Source organism: Oncorhynchus masou, unplaced genomic scaffold (assembly GCF_036934945.1).
Source record: "Oncorhynchus masou masou isolate Uvic2021 unplaced genomic scaffold, UVic_Omas_1.1 unplaced_scaffold_477, whole genome shotgun sequence".
Classification (NCBI taxonomy): domain Eukaryota; kingdom Metazoa; phylum Chordata; class Actinopteri; order Salmoniformes; family Salmonidae; genus Oncorhynchus; species Oncorhynchus masou.
Genome location: NW_027011165.1, coordinates 17,686 through 44,601, shown reverse-complemented (window position 1 = coordinate 44,601; position 26,916 = coordinate 17,686). Strand labels below are relative to the sequence as shown.

General features: G+C 42.1%; 1 protein-coding gene across 1 annotated transcript in view; it reads right to left on the bottom strand.

Annotated features, from left to right (window-relative positions):
* Positions 1-26,916, bottom strand: part of LOC135535310 (tubulin-specific chaperone D-like) — a gene marked incomplete at its 5' end in the record, with an annotated part of 54,516 nt that overhangs the window by 10,040 nt on the left and 17,560 nt on the right. The window contains 7 exons of the mRNA XM_064961971.1: positions 214-335; positions 10,387-10,525; positions 11,407-11,565; positions 12,680-12,763; positions 17,727-17,867; positions 19,320-19,405; positions 26,759-26,877. Coding sequence (XP_064818043.1) covers positions 214-335; positions 10,387-10,525; positions 11,407-11,565; positions 12,680-12,763; positions 17,727-17,867; positions 19,320-19,405; positions 26,759-26,877 — 850 coding nt within the window. The remainder of the gene's footprint in view (positions 1-213; positions 336-10,386; positions 10,526-11,406; positions 11,566-12,679; positions 12,764-17,726; positions 17,868-19,319; positions 19,406-26,758; positions 26,878-26,916) is intronic.

The window sequence follows — 26,916 nt, the reverse complement described above, 5'->3', positions numbered from 1 at the left end:
TTTTTTAACTATACATTTAAATCTCCCCACGTGACTGTAAAACTGAGAGAGAAAAGAGTGTGTGTAAGCATGGATACAAAGGTGTGTGTGTGTGCCTGTCATTTCTCAGGTTGTCTCTGAAGACGTGCAGCAGTGTGTGTGTGTGTGTGTGTACCTGTCATTTCTCAGGTTGTCTCTGAAGACGTGCAGCAGTGTGTGTGTGTGTGTGTGTACCTGTCATTTCTCAGGTTGTCTCTGAAGACGTGCAGCAGTGCTTCACTAAACTGTCCCAGCGCTGCTGTATCCTGCTGAATCAGCATCAGGTGGTCGAACAGAGACTGGGAGGAGAAACGCACCTGGAGACGGAGACACAAGGAGAGAGGGAGGGAGGGAGGGAGGGAGGGAGGGAGGGAGGGAGGGAGGGAGGGAGGGAGGGAGGGAGGGAGGGAGGCAGGGAGAGGAGGGAGGGAGGAGGGAGGAGAGAGGAGGGAGACAGAGAGACAGGGAGACAGGGAGACAGAGAGACAGAGAGACAGAGAGGGAGGGATATAGAGATAGACATCAGTGTAGTTAACATCAGACCCAGAGGACTGATAGAGACATCAGTGTAGTTAACATCAGACCCAGAGGACTGATAGAGACATCACAGTGTAGTTAACATCAGAGAGGACTGATAGAGACATCAGTGTAGTTAACATCAGACCCAGAGGACTGATAGAGACATCAGTGTAGTTAACATCAGACAGAGGACTGATAGAGACATCAGTGTAGTTAACATCAGACCCAGAGGACTGATAGAGACATCAGTGTAGTTAACATCAGACCCAGAGGACTGATAGAGACATCAGTGTAGTTAACATCAGACAGAGGACTGATAGAGACATCAGTGTAGTTAACATCAGACCCAGAGGACTGATAGATACATCAGTGTAGTTAACATCAGACAGAGGACTGATAGAGACATCAGTGTAGTTAACATCAGACCCAGAGGACTGATAGAGACATCAGTGTAGTTAACATCAGACCCAGAGGACTGATAGAGACATCAGTGTAGTTAACATCACACAGAGGACTGATAGAGACATCAGTGTAGTTAACATCAGACCCAGAGGACTGATAGAGACATCAGTGTAGTTAACATCAGAGAGGACTGATAGAGACATCAGTGTAGTTAACATCAGACCCAGAGGACTGATAGAGACATCAGTGTAGTTAACATCAGACCCAGAGGACTGATAGAGACATCAGTGTAGTTAACATCAGACCCAGAGGACTGATAGAGACATCAGTGTAGTTAACATCAGACCCAGAGGACTGATAGAGACATCAGTGTAGTTAACATCAGACCCAGAGGACTGATAGATAGACATCAGTGTAGTTAACATCAGTGTAGTTAACATCACACAGAGGACTGATAGACATCAGTGTAGTTAACATCAGAGAGGACTGATAGAGACATCAGTGTAGTTAACATCAGACCCAGAGGACTGATAGAGACATCAGTGTAGTTGACATCAGTGTAGTTAACATCAGAGAGAGGACTGATAGAGACATCAGTGTAGTTAACATCAGACCCAGAGGACTGATAGAGACATCAGTGTAGTTAACATCAGACCCAGAGGACTGATAGAGACATCAGTGTAGTTAACATCAGAGAGGACTGATAGAGACATCAGTGTAGTTAACATCAGACCCAGAGGACTGATAGAGACATCAGTGTAGTTAACATCAGACCCAGAGGACTGATAGAGACATCAGTGTAGTTAACATCAGACCCAGAGGACTGATAGAGACATCAGTGTAGTTAACATCAGACCCAGAGGACTGATAGAGACATCAGTGTAGTTAACATCAGACCCAGAGGACTGATAGAGACATCAGTGTAGTTAACATCAGACCCAGAGGACTGATAGAGACATCAGTGTAGTTAACACCAGACCCAGAGGACTGATAGAGACATCAGTGTAGTTAACATCAGAGAGGACTGATAGAGACATCAGTGTAGTTAACATCAGACCCAGAGGACTGATAGATAGACATCAGTGTAGTTAACATCAGACCCAGAGGACTGATAGAGACATCAGTGTAGTTAACATCAGACCCAGAGGACTGATAGAGACATCAGTGTAGTTAACATCAGACCCAGAGGACTGATAGAGACATCAGTGTAGTTAACATCAGACCCAGAGGACTGATAGAGACATCAGTGTAGTTAACATCAGAGAGGACTGATAGAGACATCAGTGTAGTTAACATCAGACCCAGAGGACTGATAGAGACATCAGTGTAGTTAACATCAGAGAGGACTGATAGAGACATTAGTGTAGTTAACATCAGACCCAGAGGACTGATAGAGACATCAGTGTAGTTAACATCAGACCCAGAGGACTGATAGAGACATCAGTGTAGTTAACATCAGACCCAGAGGACTGATAGAGACATCAGTGTAGTTAACATCAGAGAGGACTGATAGAGACATCAGTGTAGTTAACATCAGACCCAGAGGACTGATAGAGACATCAGTGTAGTTAACATCAGACCCAGAGGACTGATAGAGACATCAGTGTAGTTAACATCAGAGAGGACTGATAGAGACATCAGTGTAGTTAACATCAGACCCAGAGGACTGATAGAGACATCAGTGTAGTTAACATCAGACCCAGAGGACTGATAGAGACATCAGTGTAGTTAACATCAGAGAGGACTGATAGAGACATCAGTGTAGTTAACATCAGACCCAGAGGACTGATAGAGACATCAGTGTAGTTAACGTCAGACCCAGAGGACTGATAGAGACATCAGTGTAGTTAACATCAGACCCAGAGGACTGATAGAGACATCAGTGTAGTTAACATCAGACCCAGAGGACTGATAGAGACATCAGTGTAGTTAACATCACACAGAGGACTGTAACAGATCAGTAGAAACTGAGATCCAGACCAGAACAATACAACTATAAAACACGGTGTAAGTCTGGACCGTGTGAGAAGCCACATTGAGCAACATTAAGTCTAAACAGCTCATCTCTCTGTCTGCGTACCAAATTACCCTCTATTTCCTACACAGTGCACTACTTTTGACCAGGGCCCATAGGGGAGAGGGTTCTATTTTGGGACGCACACTCTGATTTCCTGGCATCACTTCCTTCCCATAGTGATGACAGGTGGAAACTGAGTGACACACTGAAGGCTGGTGACAACTGGCTCATCGTTCTCATAGCAACAACACAGCATCAACACCCGCTGGAGAGGAGAGGACTTCCGTCTTCTATACATTGGCAATGTCTGTAGTCTTTTACATTTTATTTCACCTTTATTTAACTAGGCAAGTCAGTTAAGAACAAATTCTTATTTACATTGACGGCCTAGGAACAGTGGGTTAACTGGTCTAGGAACAGTGGGGTTAACTGGTCTAGGAACAGTGGGGTTAACTGGTCTAGGAACAGTGGGGTTAACTGGTCTAGGAACAGTGGGGTTAACTGGTCTAGGAACAGTGGGTTAACTGGTCTAGGAACAGTGGGGTTAACTGGTCTAGGAACAGTGGGGTTAACTGGTCTAGGAACAGTGGGGTTAACTGGTCTAGGAACAGTGGGGTTAACTGGTCTAGGAACAGTGGGTTAACTGGTCTAGGAACAGTGGGGTTAACTGGTCTAGGAACAGTGGGTTAACTGGTCTAGGAACAGTGGGTTTAACTGGTCTAGGAACAGTGGGGTTAACTGGTCTAGGAACAGTGGGTTAACTGCCTGTTCAGGAGCAGAGCGACAGATATGTAACTTGTCAGTTCAAGGATTTGAACTTGCAACCTTCCGGTTACTAGTCCAACACTCTAACCACTAGGCTACCCGTGATGACATGCTGGTCTTTCAGGGGGTAAGAGGAGAAGAGTGTTGGACTAAGCAGTGGGAGAGGGGGAGGGAGTCTCACAGGAGATGGTTTATGAAATATCCAGGATCCAACAGGATGCTTCTACACTTTGGACTCTTGTGTGTGAGAACCAACTCCAGATCAGCCTCGGGACACCGTTCTGGCTACCTCAGAAGTGTCTGTGTGTCTCCAGTCCAGTCAGATTATAGCAAGAGTCAGAGACAGAGAAATACACACACACACACAGAGACAGAGAGACAGAGAAACACACACACACACAGAGACAGAGACAGAGAAACACACACACAGAGACAGAGAGACAGACAGAGAGCATGGAGCAGGCCAGATCAGCCTCGGGACACCATTCTGGCTACCTCAGAAGTGTCTGTGTGTCTCCAGTCCAGCCAGATTAATGCAAGAGTCAGAGACAGAGAAACACACACACACACAGAGACAGAGAGACAGAGACAGAGAAACACACACACAGAGACAGAGAGACAGAGACAGACAGAGAGCATGGAGCAGGCCAGATCAGCCTAGGGACACCGTTCTGGCTACCTCAGAAGTGTCTGTGTGTCTCCAGTCCAGCCAGATTATAGCCAGAGTCAGAGACAGAGAAACACAACATATAAATACCATCTAGCAGATCTTATTGAGGGTGCAGCTTGTGTTCCAAGCTCCAACAGTGGAGTAATATCTAACAATACACAACCTAAAGTAAAGGACTGGAGTTAAGAATATAGAAATATTTGGATGATGTCAGAGCGACATAGACTAAGATACAGTAGAATAGTATAGAATACAGTATATACATATGAGATGAGTAATACATAGACTAGATACAGTAGAATAGAATACAGTATATACATATGAGATGAGTAATGCATAGACTAAGATACAGTAGAATAGTATAGAATACAGTATATACATATGAGATGAGTAATACATAGACTAAGATACAGTAGAATAGAATACAGTATATACATATGAGATGAGTAATACATAGACTAAGATACAGTAGAATAGTATAGAATACAGTATATACATATGAGATGAGTAATACATAGACTAAGATACAGTAGAATAGAATACAGTATATACATATGAGATGAGTAATGCATAGACTAAGATACAGTAGAATAGTATAGAATACAGTATATACATATGAGATGAGTAATACATTGACTAAGATACAATAGAATAGTATAGAATACAGTATATACATATGAGATGAGTAATGCATAGACTAAGATACAGTAGAATAGTATAGAATACAGTATATACATATGGGATGAGTAATGCATAGACTAAGATACAGTAGAATAGTATAGAATACAGTATATACATATGAGATGAGTAATACATTGACTAAGATACAGTAGAATAGTATAGAATACAGTATATACATATGAGATGAGTAATGCATAGACTAAGATACAGTAGAATAGTATAGAATACAGTATATACATATGAGATGAGTAATGCATAGACTAAGATACAGTAGAATAGAATAGAATACAGTATATACATATGAGATGAGTAATGCATAGACTAAGATACAGTAGAATAGTATAGAATACAGTATATACATATGAGATGAGTAATACATAGACTAAGATACAGTAGAATAGAATACAGTATATACATATGAGATGAGTAATGCAGGATATGTGAACATGATTAAAGTGGACAGTGTTCCATTATTAAAGTGGCCAGTGTTCCATTATTAAAGTGACCAGTGTTCCATTATTAAAGTGACCAGTGTTCCATTATTAAAGTGACCAGTGTTCCATTATTAAAGTGACCAGTGTTCCATTATTAAAGTGACCAGTGTTCCATTATTAAAGTGACCAGTGTTCCATTATTAAAGTGACCAGTGTTCCATTATTAAAGTGACCAGTGTTCCATTATTAAAGTGACCAGTGTTCCATTATTAAAGTGACCAGTGTTCCATTTTTAAAGTGACCAGTGTTCCATTTTTAAAGTGACCAGTGTTCCATTATTAAAGTGACCAGTGTTCCATTATTAAAGTGACCAGTGTTCCATTATTAAAGTGACCAGTGTTCCATTATTAAAGTGACCAGTGATTACTTGTCTATGTATATAAGGAGCTTCTATGTGGTAGAATCAGTAGGGCAAAAGGTACTTATAAAACCTTCATTCACCTCACACACACACACACACACACACACACACACACACACACACACCACAGAAAGGAATGGTTTAAGATGGGGAAGGAGGTTTCCTTAAAGAAAGGAAAGACCAGCCGACATCACTAAACACAGATCCATTTGTTCTGGATCAACCTCCCATCTGTGTTTTGGGTTTTAGGTTGTTGTTTACAGGAACCAGGTGGATGAGGGCCAGAGGAGCGTCAAGCTGATGCCTGGTGCCCGATAGACTGATAGAACAGATGAGAGTGGAGGTACTGGTGTCCTCGGTGGTGTGAATATTAGCAGTGTGATGGGCCCCCCCTGCTGGCCTTCAGACCCACACACTGGAGAGACAGTGGTCTGTTTCACTAAGGTGTTTTCCAGAGACAACATCATGACTTTCGTTGACTCGCAAATCGGCAATAACATGCAGTCTTTGGACTGTAGCAATGTGGGAACCACAGTCAATGTACACAGTGAGGGCTAGTGGCGTGTGGTACTGGTACTGGCCCAGACAGTGAGAAACTGTAGCTACAGACAGATAACGACAGACACAGACTGTGGCTATAGACAGATAACCACAGACAGATGACTACAAACAGCTACTGTAGCTACAGACAGACAACTAAAGACATACTGTGGACAGACAGATAACTACAGACACATACTGTGGCCACAGACAGATAACTATAGACACATACTGTGGCTACAGACAGATAACTATAGACATATAACTATAGACATATACTGTGGCTACAGACAGATAACTATAGACATATAACTACAGACATATACTGTGGCTACAGACAGATAACTATAGACATATAACTACAGACATATACTGTGGCTACAGACAGATAACTATAGACATATAACTATAGACATATACTGTGGCTACAGACAGATAACTATAGACATATAACTACAGACATATACTGTGGCTACAGACAGATAACTATAGACACATACTGTGGCTACAGACAGATAACTATAGACATATAACTACAGACATATACTGTGGCTACAGACACATACTGTGGCTACAGACAGATAACTACAGACACATACTGTGGCCACAGACATCTAGCCGATCTAGAGTGTAATCATTGGTCCAACAGTTGCAAACAAAAGTTTCTATTGGACAAATTCAGGTATGTTTATCCTGGTTTTTCAACAGAATTGGTGCAATGAACACACCCATGAGCACACGCATACACAGTTCTCTTTCATAGCAGCCACATACAAACAGCTCATTGTGTATATAAATTCCTTGTCACGTCTATCTCCGTGCTCTCCCCCTCTCACCTTTTCCCTTCGCTTGTGGACTTCAGTGCACAACACATTAGCTGTCTGTGACCAGGCGAAAAAACCTTTCCAAGCCAAACCTTCATATCATGACCGCTAACCGCACACAGCCTACATTGTTGTCACGTCATAGTCAACATGGCTACTAGAACTAACCCGTTAGTGAACCCTCTACAATCATGCAGTGCAGTGTACAGTCAGCAAGCAGTTTAGCAGTTACACAGACTGGCCCCGGTGGCAATACATTAACAAAGCCAAAAGCTTACCTTGACTTGGAAGAGTTCCAGTGTTGGATAGCCATAGCCAGCTAGCTAACATAGCATCCCTCTCTGTTTGAGCAGGGTGTTTCAGTAGGCTAAACTAGCTAGCTACATTAGCTAGCTAAGTAAGTGAGAAAAAAAGAAAGAAATATAGCTACAGTAGCTCTCTCAGCTCACTATTGCTTCTCCTTCATTGAATTTTTTGTTTAAATGTATTTGTTAAAAACTGTTGAACTATTGTCTTTCTCTCACTTTGAGTCAACTACTCACCACATGTTATGCACTGCAGTGCTAGCTAGCTGTAGCTTACACTTTCACGACTAGATTCATCATGCTACACCATGGTATGCTTTCAGCTTATGCTTTCACGACTAGATTCATCATGTTATGCACTGCAGTGCCTAGCTAGCTGTAGCTTACGCTTTCACGACTAGATTCATCATGTTATACACTACAGTGCTAGCTAGCTGTAGCTTACGCTTTCACGACTAGATTCATCATGTTATGCACTACAGTGCCTAGCTAGCTGTAGCTTACGCTTTCATGACTAGATTCATCATGTTATGCACTGCAGTGCTAGCTAGCTGTAGCTTACGGTTTCACGACTAGATTCCGGCTACACCATGGTACTACTGTAGACCTTCATTGCAAAACAGTTTTAATCCATTATTTGGTGGCATGTGGAAAAGGACAACTTATTTATATTTCACAATTCGCATTTTTATGAATTTCACTCTGAGGAGTCTCCACTGCTACAGACACATGGCTACAGACACATGGCTACAGACACAGAGCTAGACACATGGCTACAGACACAGAGCTACAGACACAGAGCTACAGACACAGAGCTAGACACATGGCTACAGACACAGAGCTACAGACACAGAGCTACAGACACATGGCTACAGACACAGAGCTACAGACACATGGCTACAGACACAGAGCTACAGACACATGGCTACAGACACAGAGCTAGACACATGGCTACAGACACATGGCTACAGACACAGAGCTACAGACACATGGCTACAGACACAGAGCTACAGACACATGGCTACAGACACAGAGCTAGACACATGGCTACAGACACAGAGCTAGACACAGAGCTACAGACACATGGCTACAGACATATGGCTACAGACACAGAGCTACAGACACATGGCTACAGACACATGGCTACAGACACAGAGCTACAGACACATGGCTACAGACACAGAGCTACAGACACATGGCTACAGACACATGGCTACAGACACAGAGCTACAGACACATGGCTACAGACACAGAGCAACAGACACAGAGCTACAGACACATGGCTACAGACACATGGCTACAGACACATGGCTACAGACACAGAGCTACAGACACAGAGCTACAGACACATGGCTACAGACACAGAGCTACAGACACATGGCTACAGACACATGGCTACAGACACATGGCTACAGACACAGAGCTACAGACACAGAGCCGTAGACACCACTGACACCGGGCCACAGAGTAACAGACACACCACAACAGAAAATACAGACACAGGCACATATCTACAGACACAGAGCAACAGACACGGAGCTACAAGCATAGAGCTACATGGGCCACAGACACTACAGACACCGAGCTACAGACACGGGACCACGGGCACCACAGACACAGAGCTACAGACACAGGGCTACAGGAGCTACAGACACAGAGCTACAGACACAGGGCTACAGGAGCTACAGACACAGGGCTACAGACACAGTTACAGACACAGGGCTACAGGAGCTACAGACACAGGGCTACAGACACAGTTACAGACACAGGGCTACAGGAGCTACAGACACAGGGCTACAGGAGCTACAGACACAGAGCTACAGACACAGAGCTACAGACACAGGGCTACAGGAGCTACAGACACAGAGCTACAGACACAGGGCTACAGGAGCTACAGACACAGGGCTACAGACACAGTTACAGACACAGGGCTACAGGAGCTACAGACACAGGGCTACAGACACAGTTACAGACACAGGGCTACAGGAGCTACAGACACAGGGCTACAGGAGCTACAGACACAGGGCTACAGGAGCTACAGACACAGAGCTACAGACACAGAGCTACAGGAGCTACAGACACAGGGCTACAGACACAGTTACAGACACAGGGCTACAGGAGCTACAGACACAGGGCTACAGGAGCTACAGACACAGGGCTACAGACACAGGGCTACAGGAGCTACAGACACAGGGCTACAGGAGCTACAGACACAGAGCTACAGACACAGGGCTACAGGAGCTACAGACACAGGGCTACAGGAGCTACAGACACAGAGCTACAGACACAGGGCTACAGGAGCTACAGACACAGGGCTACAGGAGCTAAAGACACAGGGCTACAGGAGCTACAGACACAGAGCTACAGGAGCTACAGACACAGGGCTACAGGAGCTACAGACACAGGGCTACAGACACGGAGTTACAGACACGTACCGTAGACTCAGTCAGTCCTCCCACAGACACGGTCAACCCCAGCAGTGTGTGGTACTGGTATTGGGGCAGTCAGGGCTACATCCACGTATTGTAGACTCAGTCAGTCCTCCCACAGACACGGTCAACCCCAGCAGTGTGTGGTACTGGTATTGGGGCAGTCAGGGCTACAGACACGTCCGTAGACTCAGTCAGTCCTCCCACAGACACGGTCAACCCCAGCAGTGTGTGGTACTGGTATTGGGGCAGTCAGGGCTACAGACACGTACCGTAGACTCAGTCAGTCCTCCCACAGACACGGTCAACCCCAGCAGTGTGTGGTACTGGTATTGGGGCAGTCAGGGCTACAGACACGTACCGTAGACTCAGTCAGTCCTCCCACAGACACGGTCAACCCCAGCAGTGTGTGGTACTGGTATTGGGGCAGTCTGAGCAGCTGGGTGACGTGGGGGAAGACCTGAGACGGAGCGTTCCAGTTCAGACCCTCTGCCCCTTCACTGAGAGCACAGAGAGACACACGGGGTCCAGTTAGTTTTTCAATTCAATTACCAAACTGAAATGTACATCTTTCATAGAAACGTGCCCACTGTATGAGATCACCCTGAGCCATCCATAGTATTGTATGAGATCACCCTGAGACATCCATAGTATTGTATGAGATCACCCTGAGACATCCATAGTACTGTATGAGATCACCCTGAGACATCCATAGTATTGTATGAGATCACCCTGAGCCATCCATAGTATTGTATGAGATCACCCTGAGCCATCCATAGTATTGTATGAGATCACCCTGAGACATCCATAGTATTGTATGAGATCACCCTGAGACATCCATAGTATTGTATGAGATCACCCTGAGCCATCCATAGTACTGTATGAGATCACCCTGAGCCATCCATAGTATTGTATGAGATCACCCTGAGCCATCCATAGAGTCTTACTATGACATGTGGTTGTCTCACCTAGCTATCTGATAACTACTCTGTTGAGAGATAATGTGGTTGTCTCACCGAGCTACCTGATAACTACTCTGAGTGATAATGTACTGACTGATGTGGTTGTCTCATCTCGCTACCTGATAACTACTCTGAGTGATAATGTACTGACTGATGTGGTTGTCTCATCTCGCTACCTGATAACTACTCTGAGTGATAATGTACTGACTGATGTGGTTGTCTCATCTCGCTACCTGATAACTACTCTGAGTGATAATGTACTGACTGATGTGGTTGTCTCATCTCGCTACCTGATAACTACTCTGAGTGATAATGTACTGACTGTGATGTGGTTGTCTCATCCAGCTACCTTCTGATGTACGTCACTTTGGATAACAGCATCTGATAAATGACAGCAATGTAAATGTGTTAAGACTCACGTTGGGAAGATGGCGAGCAGCTCCTCTCGGTGGGGGATGTGAGGTACTGCAGGGTTGTTACTATGGAGGAGCCTGACGAACACTGATCCAGCATGGGCTCTGTAGCGGTCGATCTTCTCTGCTGACTGCTGGGCCAAGCTACACATCATACCATTCACCCTGAGGAGGAGAGGAGGAGAGATGAGAGAAGGAGATGAGGAGGGATGAGAGGAGTAGAGGAGAGAGGGAGGAGATGAGGAGAGATGAGAGGAGAGGGATGAGAGGAGGAGAGGGATGAGAGAGAGGAGATGAGGAGAGATGAGAGGAGGAGAGGGATGAGAGGAGAGAGGGATGAGATGAGGAGAGGAGGAGCAGAGGAGGAGCAATAGATAAGAGGAGGAGAGGAGAGAGGGATGAGAGGAGGAGGGATGAGAGAAGGAGAGACGAGAGGAGGAGAGATGAGTGGGAGGAGAGAGGGATGAGTGGGAGGAGAGGAGAAAGGGATGAATGGAGTGGGAATTAAAGGATGAGAATGTAAAAAGGAGGTCAGGGATGAAATTAATGGAGAGGTACAGCTATCATCCCTAATAATATCTTTAATTCCTACTACATCTGTCATAACACCTTTCCCACCTTCTATAGAGAATGCTTATAAATGATCTACAAAGCATCTATGAAGGCCTTATGTAGGGTTTATGAGGGCCTTATGAAGGGTTTATGAGGGCCTTATGAAGGGTTTATGAGGGCCTTATGAAGGGTTTATGAAGGGTTTATAAGGGCCTTATGAAGGGTTTATGAAGGGTTTATGAAGGGTTTATGAAGGCCTTATGAAGGGTTTATGAAGGCCTTATGAAGGGTTTATGAAGGCCTTATGAAGGGTTTATGAAGGCCTTATGAAGGGTTTATGAAGGGTTTATGAAGGGTTTATGAAGGGTTTATAAGGGCCTTATGAAGGGTTTATGAAGGCCTTATGAAGGGTTTATGAAGGGTTTATGAAGGCCTTATGAAGGGTTTATGAGGGCCTTATGAAGGGTTTATGAGGGCCTTATGAAGGGTTTATGAAGGGTTTATGAAGGGTTTATAAGGGCCTTATGAAGGGTTTATGAAGGCCTTATGAAAGGTTTATGAGGGCCTTATGAAGGGTTTATGAAGGGTTTATGAGGGCCTTATGAAGGGTTTATGAAGGGTTTATGAAGGGTTTATAAGGGCCTTATGAAGGGTTTATGAAGGCCTTTGAAGGGTTTATGAGGGCTCTATAAAGGTGTTAAAGTGGTACAGTGTGATTGCTACTCACAGGTCTGGTGACAGTAGTTGTGGAGCGGTGGCCACCACACACAGAGTTACCTCCATCAGGCTGGTCATGGCTGCCTCTCTCACCCTGGAGAGATGGATACATTAAACACACAGAGTCACCTCCATCAGGCTGGTCACGGCTGCCTCTCTCACCCTGGAGAGATGGATACATTAAACACACAGAGTCACCTCCATCAGGCTGGTCATGGCTGCCTCTCTCACCCTGGAGAGATGGATACATTAAACACACAGAGTCACCTCCATCAGGCTGGTCATGGCTGCCTCTCTCACCCTGGAGAGATGGATACATTAAACACACAGAGTCACCTCCATCAGGCTGGTCACGGCTGCCTCTCTCACCCTGGAGAGATGGATACATTTAACACACAGAGTGTGTGTGTGATATGGTAATCAAGACATCTACTCTAATGTCATGCCCAGAGAGGGGAGCCACAGTGTGTGTGTGTGATATGGTAATCAGCACATCTACTCTAATGTCATGCCCTGAGAAGGGAGCCACAGTGTGTGTGTGTGTGTGTGTGTGTGTGTGTGTGTGTGTGTGTGTGTGTGTGTGTGTGTGTGTGTGTGTGTGCCTAAGTGGCTGTATGTGCCTGTGTGTGAACACGCGTGCGGAGCGACAGTTAACAGGTGGAGAGAATGCTGTAACAGGGGTCCAGTTCATCTGAGACAGACAGACAGAGGGGACAGACAGAGGGACAGACGGACAGAGAGACAGACAGAGGGACAGACAGAGGGACAGACAGACAGACAGAGGGACAGACAGACAGACGGACAGACAGACAGAGGGACAGACAGACAGAGGGACAGACAGACAGACAGAGGGACAGACAGACAGAGGGACAGACAGAGAGACAGACAGACGGACAGAGGGACAGACAGAGGGACAGACAGAGGGACAGACAGAGGGACAGACAGACAGAGGGACAGACAGACAGAGGGACAGACAGACAGAGGGACAGACAGACAGAGGGACAGACAGACAGAGGGACAGACAGACAGAGGGACAGACAGACAGACAGAGACAGACGGACAGAGGGACAGACAGACAGAGGGACAGACAGACAGACGGACAGACAGACAGACGGACAGAGGGACAGACAGACAGACAGAGAGGGACAGACAGACAGACAGACAGACAAAGGGACAGACAGACAGACAGACAGACACTAGTTGATGTAATATTAGGGCTGTAATAAGGAGTAAAGGTCATAGATCAGAGTCATCATCCTCTACAAGCCTCCTCCCTCCATCTACCTCATCCCCATACTGTTATTTATTTATCTTGCTCCTTTGCACCCCAGTATCTCTACTTACACATTCATCATCTGCACATCTATCACTCCAGTGTTTAATTGCTATATTGTAATTATTTCACCACTAGGGCCTATTTATTGCCTTACCTCCCTAATCTTACTTCATTTGTACACTCTGTATACAGACGTTTTCTCCATTGTATTATTGACTGTATGTTTGTTTATTCCATGTGTAACTCTGTGTTGTTGTATGTGTCACACTGCTTTATCTTGGCCAGGTCGCAGTTGTAAAGGAGAACTTGTTCTCAACTAGCCTACCTGGTTAAATAAAGGTGTTCTCAACTAGCCTACCTGGTTAAATAAAGGTGTTCTCAACTAGTCTACCTGGTTAAATAAAGGTGTTCTCAACTAGTCTACCTGGTTAAATAAAGGTGTTCTCAACTAGCCTACCTGGTTAAATAAAGGTGTTCTCAACTAGTCTACCTGGTTAAATAAAGGTGTTCTCAACTAGCCTACCTGGTTAAATAAAGGTGTTCTCAACTGGCCTACTTGGTTAAATAAAGGTGTTCTCAACTAGCCTACCTGGTTAAAAATAAAGGTGTTCTCAACTGGCCTACCTGGTTAAATAAAGGTGTTCTCAACTGGCCTACCTGGTTAAAAATAAAGGTGTTCTCAATTAGTCTACCTGGTTAAATAAAGGTGTTCTCAACTAGTCTACCTGGTTAAATAAAGGTGTTCTCAACTAGTCTACCTGGTTAAATAAAGGTGTTCTCAACTAGTCTACCTGGTTAAATATAACGGTGTTCTCAACTGGCCTACCTGGTTAAATAAAGGTGTTCTCAACTAGTCTACCTGGTTAAATAAAGGTGTTCTCAACTGGCCTACCTGGTTAAATAAAGGTGTTCTCAACTAGCCTACCTGGTTAAATAAAGGTGTTCTCATCTGGCTTACCTGGTTAAATAAAGGTGTTCTCAACTAGCCTACCTGGTTAAATAAAGGTGTTCTCAACTGGCCTACCTGGTTAAATAAAGGTGTTCTCAACTGGCCTACCTGGTTAAATAAAGGTGTTCTCAACTGACCTACCTGGTTAAAAATAAAGGTGTTCTCAACTGGCCTACCTGGTTAAATAAAGGTGTTCTCAACTAGTCTACCTGGTTAAATAAAGGTGTTTTCAACTAGTCTACCTGGTTAAATAAAGGTGTTCTCAACTGGCCTACCTGGTTAAATAAAGGTGTTTTCAACTAGTCTACCTGGTTAAATAAAGGTGTTCTCAACTAGTCTACCTGGTTAAATAAAGGTGTTCTCAACTAGTCTACCTGGTTAAATATAACGGTGTTCTCAACTGGCCTACCTGGTTAAATAAAGGTGTTCTCAACTAGTCTACCTGGTTAAATAAAGGTGTTCTCAACTGGCCTACCTGGTTAAATAAAGGTGTTCTCAACTAGCCTACCTGGTTAAATAAAGGTGTTCTCATCTGGCTTACCTGGTTAAATAAAGGTGTTCTCAACTAGCCTACCTGGTTAAATAAAGGTGTTCTCAACTGGCCTACCTGGTTAAATAAAGGTGTTCTCAACTGGCCTACCTGGTTAAATAAAGGTGTTCTCAACTGACCTACCTGGTTAAAAATAAAGGTGTTCTCAACTGGCCTACCTGGTTAAATAAAGGTGTTCTCAACTGGCCTACCTGGTTAAATAAAGGTGTTTTCAACTAGTCTACCTGGTTAAATAAAGGTGTTCTCAACTAGTCTACCTGGTTAAATAAAGGTGTTCTCAACTAGTCTACCTGGTTAAATAAAGGTGTTCTCAACTAGTCTACCTGGTTAAATATAACGGTGTTCTCAACTGGCCTACCTGGTTAAATAAAGGTGTTCTCAACTAGTCTACCTGGTTAAATAAAGGTGTTCTCAACTGGCCTACCTGGTTAAATAAAGGTGTTCTCAACTAGCCTACCTGGTTAAATAAAGGTGTTCTCATCTGGCTTACCTGGTTAAATAAAGGTGTTCTCAACTAGCCTACCTGGTTAAATAAAGGTGTTCTCAACTGGCCTACCTGGTTAAATAAAGGTGTTCTCAACTGGCCTACCTGGTTAAATAAAGGTGTTCTCAACTGACCTACCTGGTTAAAAATAAAGGTGTTCTCAACTGGCCTACCTGGTTAAATAAAGGTGTTCTCAACTAGTCTACCTGGTTAAATAAAGGTGTTTTCAACTAGTCTACCTGGTTAAATAAAGGTGTTCTCAACTGGCCTACCTGGTTAAATAAAGGTGTTTTCAACTAGTCTACCTGGTTAAATAAAGGTGTTCTCAACTGGCCTACCTGGTTAAATAAAGGTGTTCTCAACTAGTCTACCTGGTTAAATAAAGGTGTTCTCAACTGGCCTATCTGGTTAAAAATAAAGGTGTTCTCAACTGGCCTACCTGGTTAAATAAAGGTGTTCTCAACTGGCCTACCTGGTTAAAAATAAAGGTGTTCTCAACTAGTCTACCTGGTTAAATAAAGGTGAAATTCAATTGTAAAAGAGAAAAAAGGAAGCAACCAGTTCACAGTAACAGTTAGTTGATGTTTGGTGCAGCAGCATTGAAGACCAGGCAACAGACCTGGTTAAACCAATCAGAAACAGTTAGTTGATGTTTGGTGCAGCAGCATTGAAGGCCAGGCAACAGACCTGGTTAAACCAATCAGAAACAGTTAGTTGATGTTTGGTGCAGCAGCATTGAAGGCCAGGCAACAGACCTGGTTAAACCAATCAGAAACAGTTAGTTGATGTTTGGTGCAGCAGCATTGAAGGCCAGGCAACAGACCTGGTTAAACCAATCAGAAACAGTTAGTTGATGTTTGGTGCAGCAGCATTGAAGGCCAGGCAACAGACCTGGTTAAACCAATCAGAAACAGTTAGTTGATGTTTGGTGCAGCAGCATTGAAGGCCAGGCAACAGACCTGGTTAAACCAATCAGAAACAGTTAGTTGATGTTTGGTGCAGCAGCATTGAAGACCAGGCAACAGACCTGGTTAAACCAATCAGAAACAGTTATCAGCCACAGGACTGTCCTGTTAGAACAAAATGTATGATGATTCAACCTCACGACATGTCTCTCCTTCCTCCTCTCTTACTCCACCTCACAGAGGAATGTGTCCCCACTGGAGAAGGGAGAAAGAGAGAGAGAGAGAGAGAGAAAGACAGGGAGAAGGACCGCGAGAGTGACAGAGAGAGAGATAGATACAAACAGACAGAGTGAGAGAGTGAGTGAGAGATAGATACAGACAGACAGAGACAGAGAGCGAGTGAGAGACAGAGAGATACAGACAGACAGAGCGAGAGAGTGAGTGAGAGACAGAGAGAGAGACAGACAGACAGACAGACAGAGCGAGAGAGATAGAGACAGACAGACAGACAGACAGACAGACAGACAGACAGACAGACAGACAGACAGAGCGACAGAGAGGGAGAGACAGAGAGACAGACTTAGAGGGAGAGACAGACAGAGAGGGAGAGACAGACAGAGAGGGAGACAGACAGACAGACAAAGACAGACAGAGAGAGAGAGAGGATAGATAGAGATCAAACAACAAAGAGAAAAGGAGAAAGTCCGTGCCACAGCAGGCCCAGGTGACACGCCAGGTGACATTCCTGTCAGGTAAACTCACTAAGCATTGCCCGGGGACACCAGGTGTGACACATGCCTGTAGGGCAGGGAGAGGAGTCTTGAAGGGGAGTGATTCAGGCCCTCTGGGCAGGGGTAAACGTGGGGTAGTGTGTGTGTGTGTGTCTCACTCACCAGGCTCCTACGTCTCCTCTGCTGTCCAGTGTGTAGTCAGTCATACAGTCCAGCAGAGCTCTGTAGACAGCCGACACATTCCCCTCACACACCATAGAATCAGAAGCTCCCTGGGCTGATACCCCCGCTGTCACACACACCCTGGCAGAGAGACAGGTAGATCGAGGGGGATGGGAGGGGAGAGAGACAATAAAAACTACTTTTCATTGTTCATTTCACTTTTATTTATTATCTACTTCACTTGCTTTGGCAATGTTAAACTCTTGTTTCCCATAAAGCCCTTGAATTGAAATTGAAATGAAATTGAAAGAGAGAGAGAGAAAGTCTGAGTTGGATATATTGAAAGAAAAGAACAGTGAGTTAGAGAGGAAGGGTAAGACTCAGACAGAGTGAGACGGGGTTAGAGACAGACGGAGGGGAAACATGAGGGGAGGACAGACATGAAGAACAGGTCCTACAGGTACAACCAGATGGCTGTTTACTTCTGACTACAACCCTAACACTACAGTTGACCTGTTACCCCAGAAGACAAACAACTAGACAGACAGGGAGGGAGGGAAGGAGGCAGGGAGGGAGAGGTGGAGGAGTACAGGGGGGAGGAGTGGAGAGAGGAGGAGTAAAGGGGGAGGAGAGGAGGGAGGAGTAGAGGGAGGAGGAGTCGAGAGGTGGCGGAGTAGAGAGGTGGAGGAGTGGAGGGAGGAGGAGAAGAGAGGTGGAGGAGTGGAGGGAGGTGGAGTAGAGAGGGAGGAGGAAGTAGAGAGGTGGAGGGAGGAAGAGAAGAGAGGTGGAGGAGTGGAGGGAGGAGGAGTAGAGAGGTGGAGGAGTGGAGGGAGGAGGAGTAGAGAGGTGGAGGAGTAGAGGGAGGAGGAGAAGAGAGGTGGAGGAGTGGAGGGAGGAGGAGTAGAGAGGGAGGAGGAAGTAGAGAGGTGGAGGAGTGGAGGGAGGAGGAGAAGAGAGGTGGAGGAGTAGAGAGGTAGAGGAGTAGAGAGGTGGAGGAGTAGAGAGGTGGAGGAGTAGAGAGGTGGAGGAGTAGAGAGGTGGAGGAGTAGAGGGTGGAGGAGTAGAGAGGTGGAAGAGTAGAGGGAGGAGTGGAGGGAGGAGGAGAAGAGAGGTGGAGGAGAGGAGGGAGGAGGAGTAGAGAGGGAGGAGGAAGTAGAGAGGTGGAGGAGTAGAGGGAGGAGGAGAAGAGAGGTGGAGGAGTGGAGGGAGGAGGAGAAGAGAGGTGGATGAGTAGATGGAGGAGGAGTAGAGAGGTGGAGGAGTAGAGGGTGGAGGAGTAGAGGGTGGAGGAGTAGAGAGGTGGAGGAGTAGAGGGAGGAGGAGTAGAGGGTGGAGGAGTAGAGAGGTGGAGGAGTAGAGAGGTGGAGGAGTAGAGAGGTGGAGGAGTAGAGGGTGGAGGAGTAGAGAGGTGGAGGAGTAGAGAGGTGGAGGAGTAGAGGGTGGAGGAGTAGAGAGGTGGAGGAGTAGAGAGGTGGAGGAGTAGAGAGGTGGAGGAGTAGAGAGGTGGAGGAGTAGAGAGGTGGAGGAGTAGAGAGGGGGAGGAGTTGAGGGGGAGGAGTGGAGATAGATGAAGAAGACAGAGGACAGACTCACTGTGCCATGGCCTTGGCAGCATCTCTCCTGGCCTCTGTGAAACACACCTCCCTCTGACTACAGCTCTGCTGAAGACCTGACAGGATCTGATACACACAAGTCTGACATCACGTGTCCTGCTGAAACTGGCCTGAGGCCCTGTGTTCAACGCTGCTACAACAGAGTCCCTGGTGTAGTGTTGTTAACTAACAGTGTTACTAACTAACAGGTGTTATTAACTAACAGGTGTTACTAACTAACAGGTGTTATTAACTAACAGGTGTTACTAACTAACAGGTGTAGTGTTGTTAACTAACAGGTGTTACTAACAGGTGTTACTAACAGGTGTTGTTAACTAACAGGTGTTATTAACAGGTGTAGTGTTGTTAACTAACAGGTGTTACTAACTAACAGTGTTACTAACTAACAGGTGTTACTAACTAACAGGTGTAGTGTTATTAACTAACAGGTGTAGTGTTACTACCTAACAGGTGTTGTTAACTAACAGTGTTACTAACAGGTGTAGTGTTGTTAACTAACAGGTGTTACTAACTAACAGGTGTAGTGTTGTTAACTAACAGTGTTACTAACAGGTGTAGTGTTGTTAACTAACAGGTGTTACTAACAGGTGTAGTGTTGTTAACTAACAGGTGTTATTAACTAACAGTGTTACTAACTAACAGGTGTAGTGTTGTTAACTAACAGGTGTTATTAACAGGTGTAGTGTTATTAACTAACAGTGTTACTAACTAACAGGTGTTACTAACTAACAGGTGTTACTAACAGGTGTAGTGTTGTTAACTAACAGGTGTTATTAACAAGTGTTGTTAACTAACAGGTGTTATTAACAGGTGTTGTTAACTAACATGTGTTATTAACTAACAGTGTTACTAACTAACAGGTGTTACTAACTAACAGGTGTAGTGTTATTAACTAACAGGTGTAGTGTTACTAACTAACAGGTGTTGTTAACTAACAGTGTTACTAACAGGTGTAGTGTTGTTAACTAACAGGTGTTACTAACTAACAGGTGTAGTGTTGTTAACTAACAGTGTTACTAACAGGTGTAGTGTTGTTAACTAACAGGTGTTACTAACAGGTGTAGTGTTGTTAACTAACAGGTGTTATTAACAGGTGTAGTGTTATTAACTAACAGTGTTACTAACTAACAGGTGTAGTGTTGTTAACTAACAGGTGTTATTAACAGGTGTAGTGTTATTAACTAACAGTGTTACTAACTAACAGGTGTTACTAACTAACAGGTGTTACTAACAGGTGTAGTGTTGTTAACTAACAGGTGTTATTAACAGGTGTTGTTAACTAACAGGTGTTATTAACAGGTGTTGTTAACTAACAGGTGTTATTAACTAACAGGTGTTATTAACTAACAGGTGTTATTAACTAACAGGTGTTATTAACAGGTGTTGTTAACTAACAGGTGTTATTAACAGGTGTTGTTAACTAACAGGTGTTATTAACTAACAGGTGTTATTAACAGGTGTGGTTAACTAACAGGTGTTATTAACAGGTGTTGTTAACTAACAGGTGTTATTAACTAACAGGTGTTATTAACTAACAGGTGTTATTAACTAACAGGTGTTATTAACTAACAGTGTTACTAACTAACAGGTGTTACTAACTAACAGGTGTTGTTAACTAACAGGTGTAGTGTTACTAACTAACAGGTGTTGTTAACTAACAGGTGTAGTGTTACTAACTAACAGGTGTTACTAACTAACAGGTGTAGTGTTATTAACTAACAGGTGTTATTAACTAACAGGTGCAGTGTTACTAACTAACAGGTGTTACTAACTAACAGGTGTAGTGTTATTAACTAACAGGTGTAGTGTTACTAACTAACAGGTGTTAATAACTAACAGGTGTTATTAACTAACAGAGTGTTACTAACTAACAGGTGTTATTAACTAACAGGTGTTATTAACTAACAGGTGTTATTAACTAACAGAGTGTTACTAACTAACAGGTGTTATTAACTAACAGGTGTAGTGTTATTAACTAACAGGTGTAGTGTTACTAACTAACAGGTGTTAATAACTAACAGGTGTTATTAACTAACAGAGTGTTACTAACTAACAGGTGTTATTAACTAACAGGTGTTATTAACTAACAGGTGTTATTAACTAACAGAGTGTTACTAACTAACAGGTGTTATTAACTAACAGGTGTTATTAACTAACAGGTGCAGTGTTATTAACTAACAGGTGTTAATAACTAACAGGTGCAGTGTTATTAACTAACAGAGTGTTACTAACTAACAGGTGTTACTAACTAACAGGTGTAGTGTTATTAACTAACAGGTGTTGTTAACTAACAGTGTTACTAACTAACAGTGTTACTAACTAACAGGTGTAGTGTTATTAACTAACAGAGTGTTATTAACTAACAGGTGTTATTAACTAACAGGTGTTATTAACTAACAGGTGTAGTGTTACTAACTAACAGGTGTAGTGTTACTAACTAACAGGTGTTACTAACTAACAGGTGCAGTGTTACTAACTAACAGGTGTTACTAACTAACGGGTGTAGTGTTATTAACTAACAGGTGTAGTGTTACTAACTAACAGGTGTTAATAACTAACAGGTGTTATTAACTAACAGGTGTTATTAACTAACAGAGTGTTACTAACAGGTGTAGTGTTGTTAACTAACAGGTGTTATTAACAGGTGTAGTGTTATTAACTAACAGTGTTATTAACTAACAGGTGTAGTGTTGTTAACTAACAGTGTTACTAACAGGTGTAGTGTTGTTAACTAACAGGTGTTACTAACAGGTGTAGTGTTGTTAACTAACAGGTGTTATTAACAGGTGTAGTGTTATTAACTAACAGTGTTACTAACTAACAGGTGTTACTAACTAACAGGTGTTACTAACAGGTGTAGTGTTGTTAACTAACAGGTGTTATTAACAGGTGTTGTTAACTAACAGGTGTTGTTAACTAACAGGTGTTGTTAACTAACAGGTGTTGTTAACTAACAGGTGTTGTTAACTAACAGGTGTTGTTAACTAACAGGTGTTGTTAACTAACAGGTGTTATTAACTAACAGGTGTTATTAACTAACAGGTGTTATTAACAGGTGTTGTTAACTAACAGGTGTTATTAACAGGTGTTGTTAACTAACAGGTGTTATTAACTAACAGGTGTTATTAACTAACAGGTGTTATTAACTAACAGTGTTACTAACTAACAGGTGTTACTAACTAACAGGTGTTGTTAACTAACAGGTGTAGTGTTACTAACTAACAGGTGTTGTTAACTAACAGGTGTAGTGTTACTAACTAACAGGTGTTACTAACTAACAGGTGTAGTGTTATTAACTAACAGGTGCAGTGTTACTAACTAACAGGTGTTACTAACTAACAGGTGTAGTGTTATTAACTAACAGGTGTAGTGTTACTAACTAACAGGTGTTAATAACTAACAGGTGTTATTAACTAACAGAGTGTTACTAACTAACAGGTGTTATTAACTAACAGGTGTTATTAACTAACAGGTGTTATTAACTAACAGAGTGTTACTAACTAACAGGTGTTATTAACTAACAGGTGTAGTGTTATTAACTAACAGGTGTAGTGTTACTAACTAACAGGTGTTAATAACTAACAGGTGTTATTAACTAACAGAGTGTTACTAACTAACAGGTGTTATTAACTAACAGGTGTTATTAACTAACAGGTGTTATTAACTAACAGAGTGTTACTAACTAACAGGTGTTATTAACTAACAGGTGTAGTGTTATTAACTAACAGGTGTAGTGTTACTAACTAACAGGTGTTATTAACTAACAGGTGTAGTGTTACTAACTAACAGGTGTTATTAACTAACAGGTGTAGTGTGGTTAACTAACAGAGTGTTACTAACTAACAGGTGTAGTGTTACTAACTAACAGGTGTTACTAACTAACAGGTGTAGTGTTGTTAACTAACAGGTGTAGTGTTATTAACTAACAGGTGTTACTAACTAACAGGTGTAGTGTTATTAACTAACAGGTGTTATTAACTAACAGAGTGTTACTAACTAACAGGTGTTATTAACTAACAGGTGTTATTAACTAACAGGTGCAGTGTTATTAACTAACAGGTGTTAATAACTAACAGGTGCAGTGTTATTAACTAACAGAGTGTTACTAACTAACAGGTGTTACTAACTAACAGGTGTAGTGTTATTAACTAACAGGTGTTGTTAACTAACAGTGTTACTAACTAACAGTGTTACTAACTAACAGGTGTAGTGTTATTAACTAACAGAGTGTTATTAACTAACAGGTGGTATTAACTAACAGGTGTTATTAACTAACAGGTGTAGTGTTACTAACTAACAGGTGTAGGGTTACTAACTAACAGGTGTTACTAACTAACAGGTGCAGTGTTACTAACTAACAGGTGTTACTAACAAACAGGTGTAGTGTTATTAACTAACAGGTGTAGTGTTACTAACTAACAGGTGTTAATAACTAACAGGTGTTATTAACTAACAGGTGTTATTAACTAACAGAGTGTTACTAACTAACAGGTGTTAATAACTAACAGGTGTTATTAACTAACAGGTGTTATTAACTAACAGAGTGTTACTAACTAACAGGTGTTATTAACTAACAGGTGTTATTAACTAACAGAGTGTTACTAACAGGTGTAGTGTTGTTAACTAACAGGTGTTATTAACAGGTGTAGTGTTATTAACTAACAGTGTTATTAACTAACAGGTGTAGTGTTGTTAACTAACAGTGTTACTAACAGGTGTAGTGTTGTTAACTAACAGGTGTTACTAACAGGTGTAGTGTTGTTAACTAACAGGTGTTATTAACAGGTGTAGTGTTATTAACTAACAGTGTTACTAACTAACAGGTGTTACTAACTAACAGGTGTTACTAACAGGTGTAGTGTTGTTAACTAACAGGTGTTATTAACAGGTGTTGTTAACTAACAGGTGTTATTAACAGGTGTTGTTAACTAACAGGTGTTATTAACTAACAGGTGTTATTAACTAACAGGTGTTATTAACTAACAGGTGTTATTAACTAACAGGTGTTATTAACTAACAGGTGTTATTAACAGGTGTTGTTAACTAACAGGTGTTATTAACAGGTGTTGTTAACTAACAGGTGTTATTAACTAACAGTGTTACTAACTAACAGGTGTTACTAACTAACAGGTGTTGTTAACTAACAGGTGTAGTGTTACTAACTAACAGGTGTTGTTAACTAACAGGTGTAGTGTTACTAACTAACAGGTGTTACTAACTAACAGGTGTAGTGTTATTAACTAACAGGTGTTATTAACTAACAGGTGCAGTGTTACTAACTAACAGGTGTTACTAACTAACAGGTGTAGTGTTATTAACTAACAGGTGTAGTGTTACTAACTAACAGGTGTTAATAACTAACAGGTGTTATTAACTAACAGAGTGTTACTAACTAACAGGTGTTATTAACTAACAGGTGTTATTAACTAACAGGTGTTATTAACTAACAGAGTGTTACTAACTAACAGGTGTTATTAACTAACAGGTGTAGTGTTATTAACTAACAGGTGTAGTGTTACTAACTAACAGGTGTTAATAACTAACAGGTGTTATTAACTAACAGAGTGTTACTAACTAACAGGTGTTATTAACTAACAGGTGTTATTAACTAACAGGTGTTATTAACTAACAGAGTGTTACTAACTAACAGGTGTTATTAACTAACAGGTGTAGTGTTATTAACTAACAGGTGTAGTGTTACTAACTAACAGGTGTTATTAACTAACAGGTGTAGTGTTACTAACTAACAGGTGTTATTAACTAACAGGTGTAGTGTGGTTAACTAACAGAGTGTTACTAACTAACAGGTGTAGTGTTACTAACTAACAGGTGTTACTAACTAACAGGTGTAGTGTTGTTAACTAACAGGTGTAGTGTTATTAACTAACAGGTGTTACTAACTAACAGGTGTAGTGTTATTAACTAACAGGTGTTATTAACTAACAGAGTGTTACTAACTAACAGGTGTTATTAACTAACAGGTGTTATTAACTAACAGGTGCAGTGTTATTAACTAACAGGTGTTAATAACTAACAGGTGCAGTGTTATTAACTAACAGAGTGTTACTAACTAACAGGTGTTACTAACTAACAGGTGTAGTGTTATTAACTAACAGGTGTTGTTAACTAACAGTGTTACTAACTAACAGTGTTACTAACTAACAGGTGTAGTGTTATTAACTAACAGAGTGTTATTAACTAACAGGTGGTATTAACTAACAGGTGTTATTAACTAACAGGTGTAGTGTTACTAACTAACAGGTGTAGGGTTACTAACTAACAGGTGTTACTAACTAACAGGTGCAGTGTTACTAACTAACAGGTGTTACTAACAAACAGGTGTAGTGTTATTAACTAACAGGTGTAGTGTTACTAACTAACAGGTGTTAATAACTAACAGGTGTTATTAACTAACAGGTGTTATTAACTAACAGAGTGTTACTAACTAACAGGTGTTAATAACTAACAGGTGTTATTAACTAACAGGTGTTATTAACTAACAGAGTGTTACTAACTAACAGGTGTTATTAACTAACAGGTGTTATTAACTAACAGGTGTTATTAACTAACAGAGTGTTACTAACTAACAGGTGTTATTAACTAACAGGTGTAGTGTTACTAACTAACAGGTGTTATTAACTAACAGGTGTAGTGTTGTTAACTAACAGGTGTTATTAACTAACAGGTGTAGTGTTACTAACTAACAGGTGTAGTGTTACTAACTAACAGGTGTTACTAACTAACAGGTGTAGTGTTGTTAACTAACAGGTGTAGTGTTATTAACTAACAGGTGTTACTAACTAACAGGTGTAGTGTTATTAACTAACAGGTGTTATTAACTAACAGAGTGTTACTAACTAACAGGTGTTATTAACTAGCAGGTGTTATTAACTAACAGGTGCAGTGTTATTAACTAACAGGTGTTAATAACTAACAGGTGCAGTGTTATTAACTAACAGAGTGTTACTAACTAACAGGTGTTACTAACTAACAGGTGTAGTGTTATTAACTAACAGGTGTTATTAACTAACAGAGTGTTACTAACTAACAGGTGTTAATAACTAACAGGTGTAGTGTTATTAACTAACAGAGTGTTACTAACTAACAGGTGTAGTGTTATTAACTAACAGGTGTTAATAACTAACAGGTGTAGTGTTACTAACTAACAGGTGTTATTAACTAACAGGTGTATTGTAATTAACTAGCAGGTGTTATTAACTAACAGGTGTAGTGTTATTAACTAACAGGTGTATTGTAATTAACTAACAGGTGTTATTAACTAACAGGTGTAGTGTTATTAACTAACAGGTGTATTGTAATTAACTAACAGGTGTTATTAACTAACAGGTGTATGGTAATTAACTAACAGGTGTTATTAACTAACAGGTGTATTGTAATTAACTAACAGGTGTAGAGTACCTGGTGTAGTTTTCCATGGATCATGAATCTTGGTAGAGAACCCAGGGCCAGTGCACTGCCACATCTGGTCAATACCTCTGTACTCTTTAACCCTGCTATATACTGGGACACCAGGACCTCTACCCAAAGCGCGCGCACACACACACACACACACACAC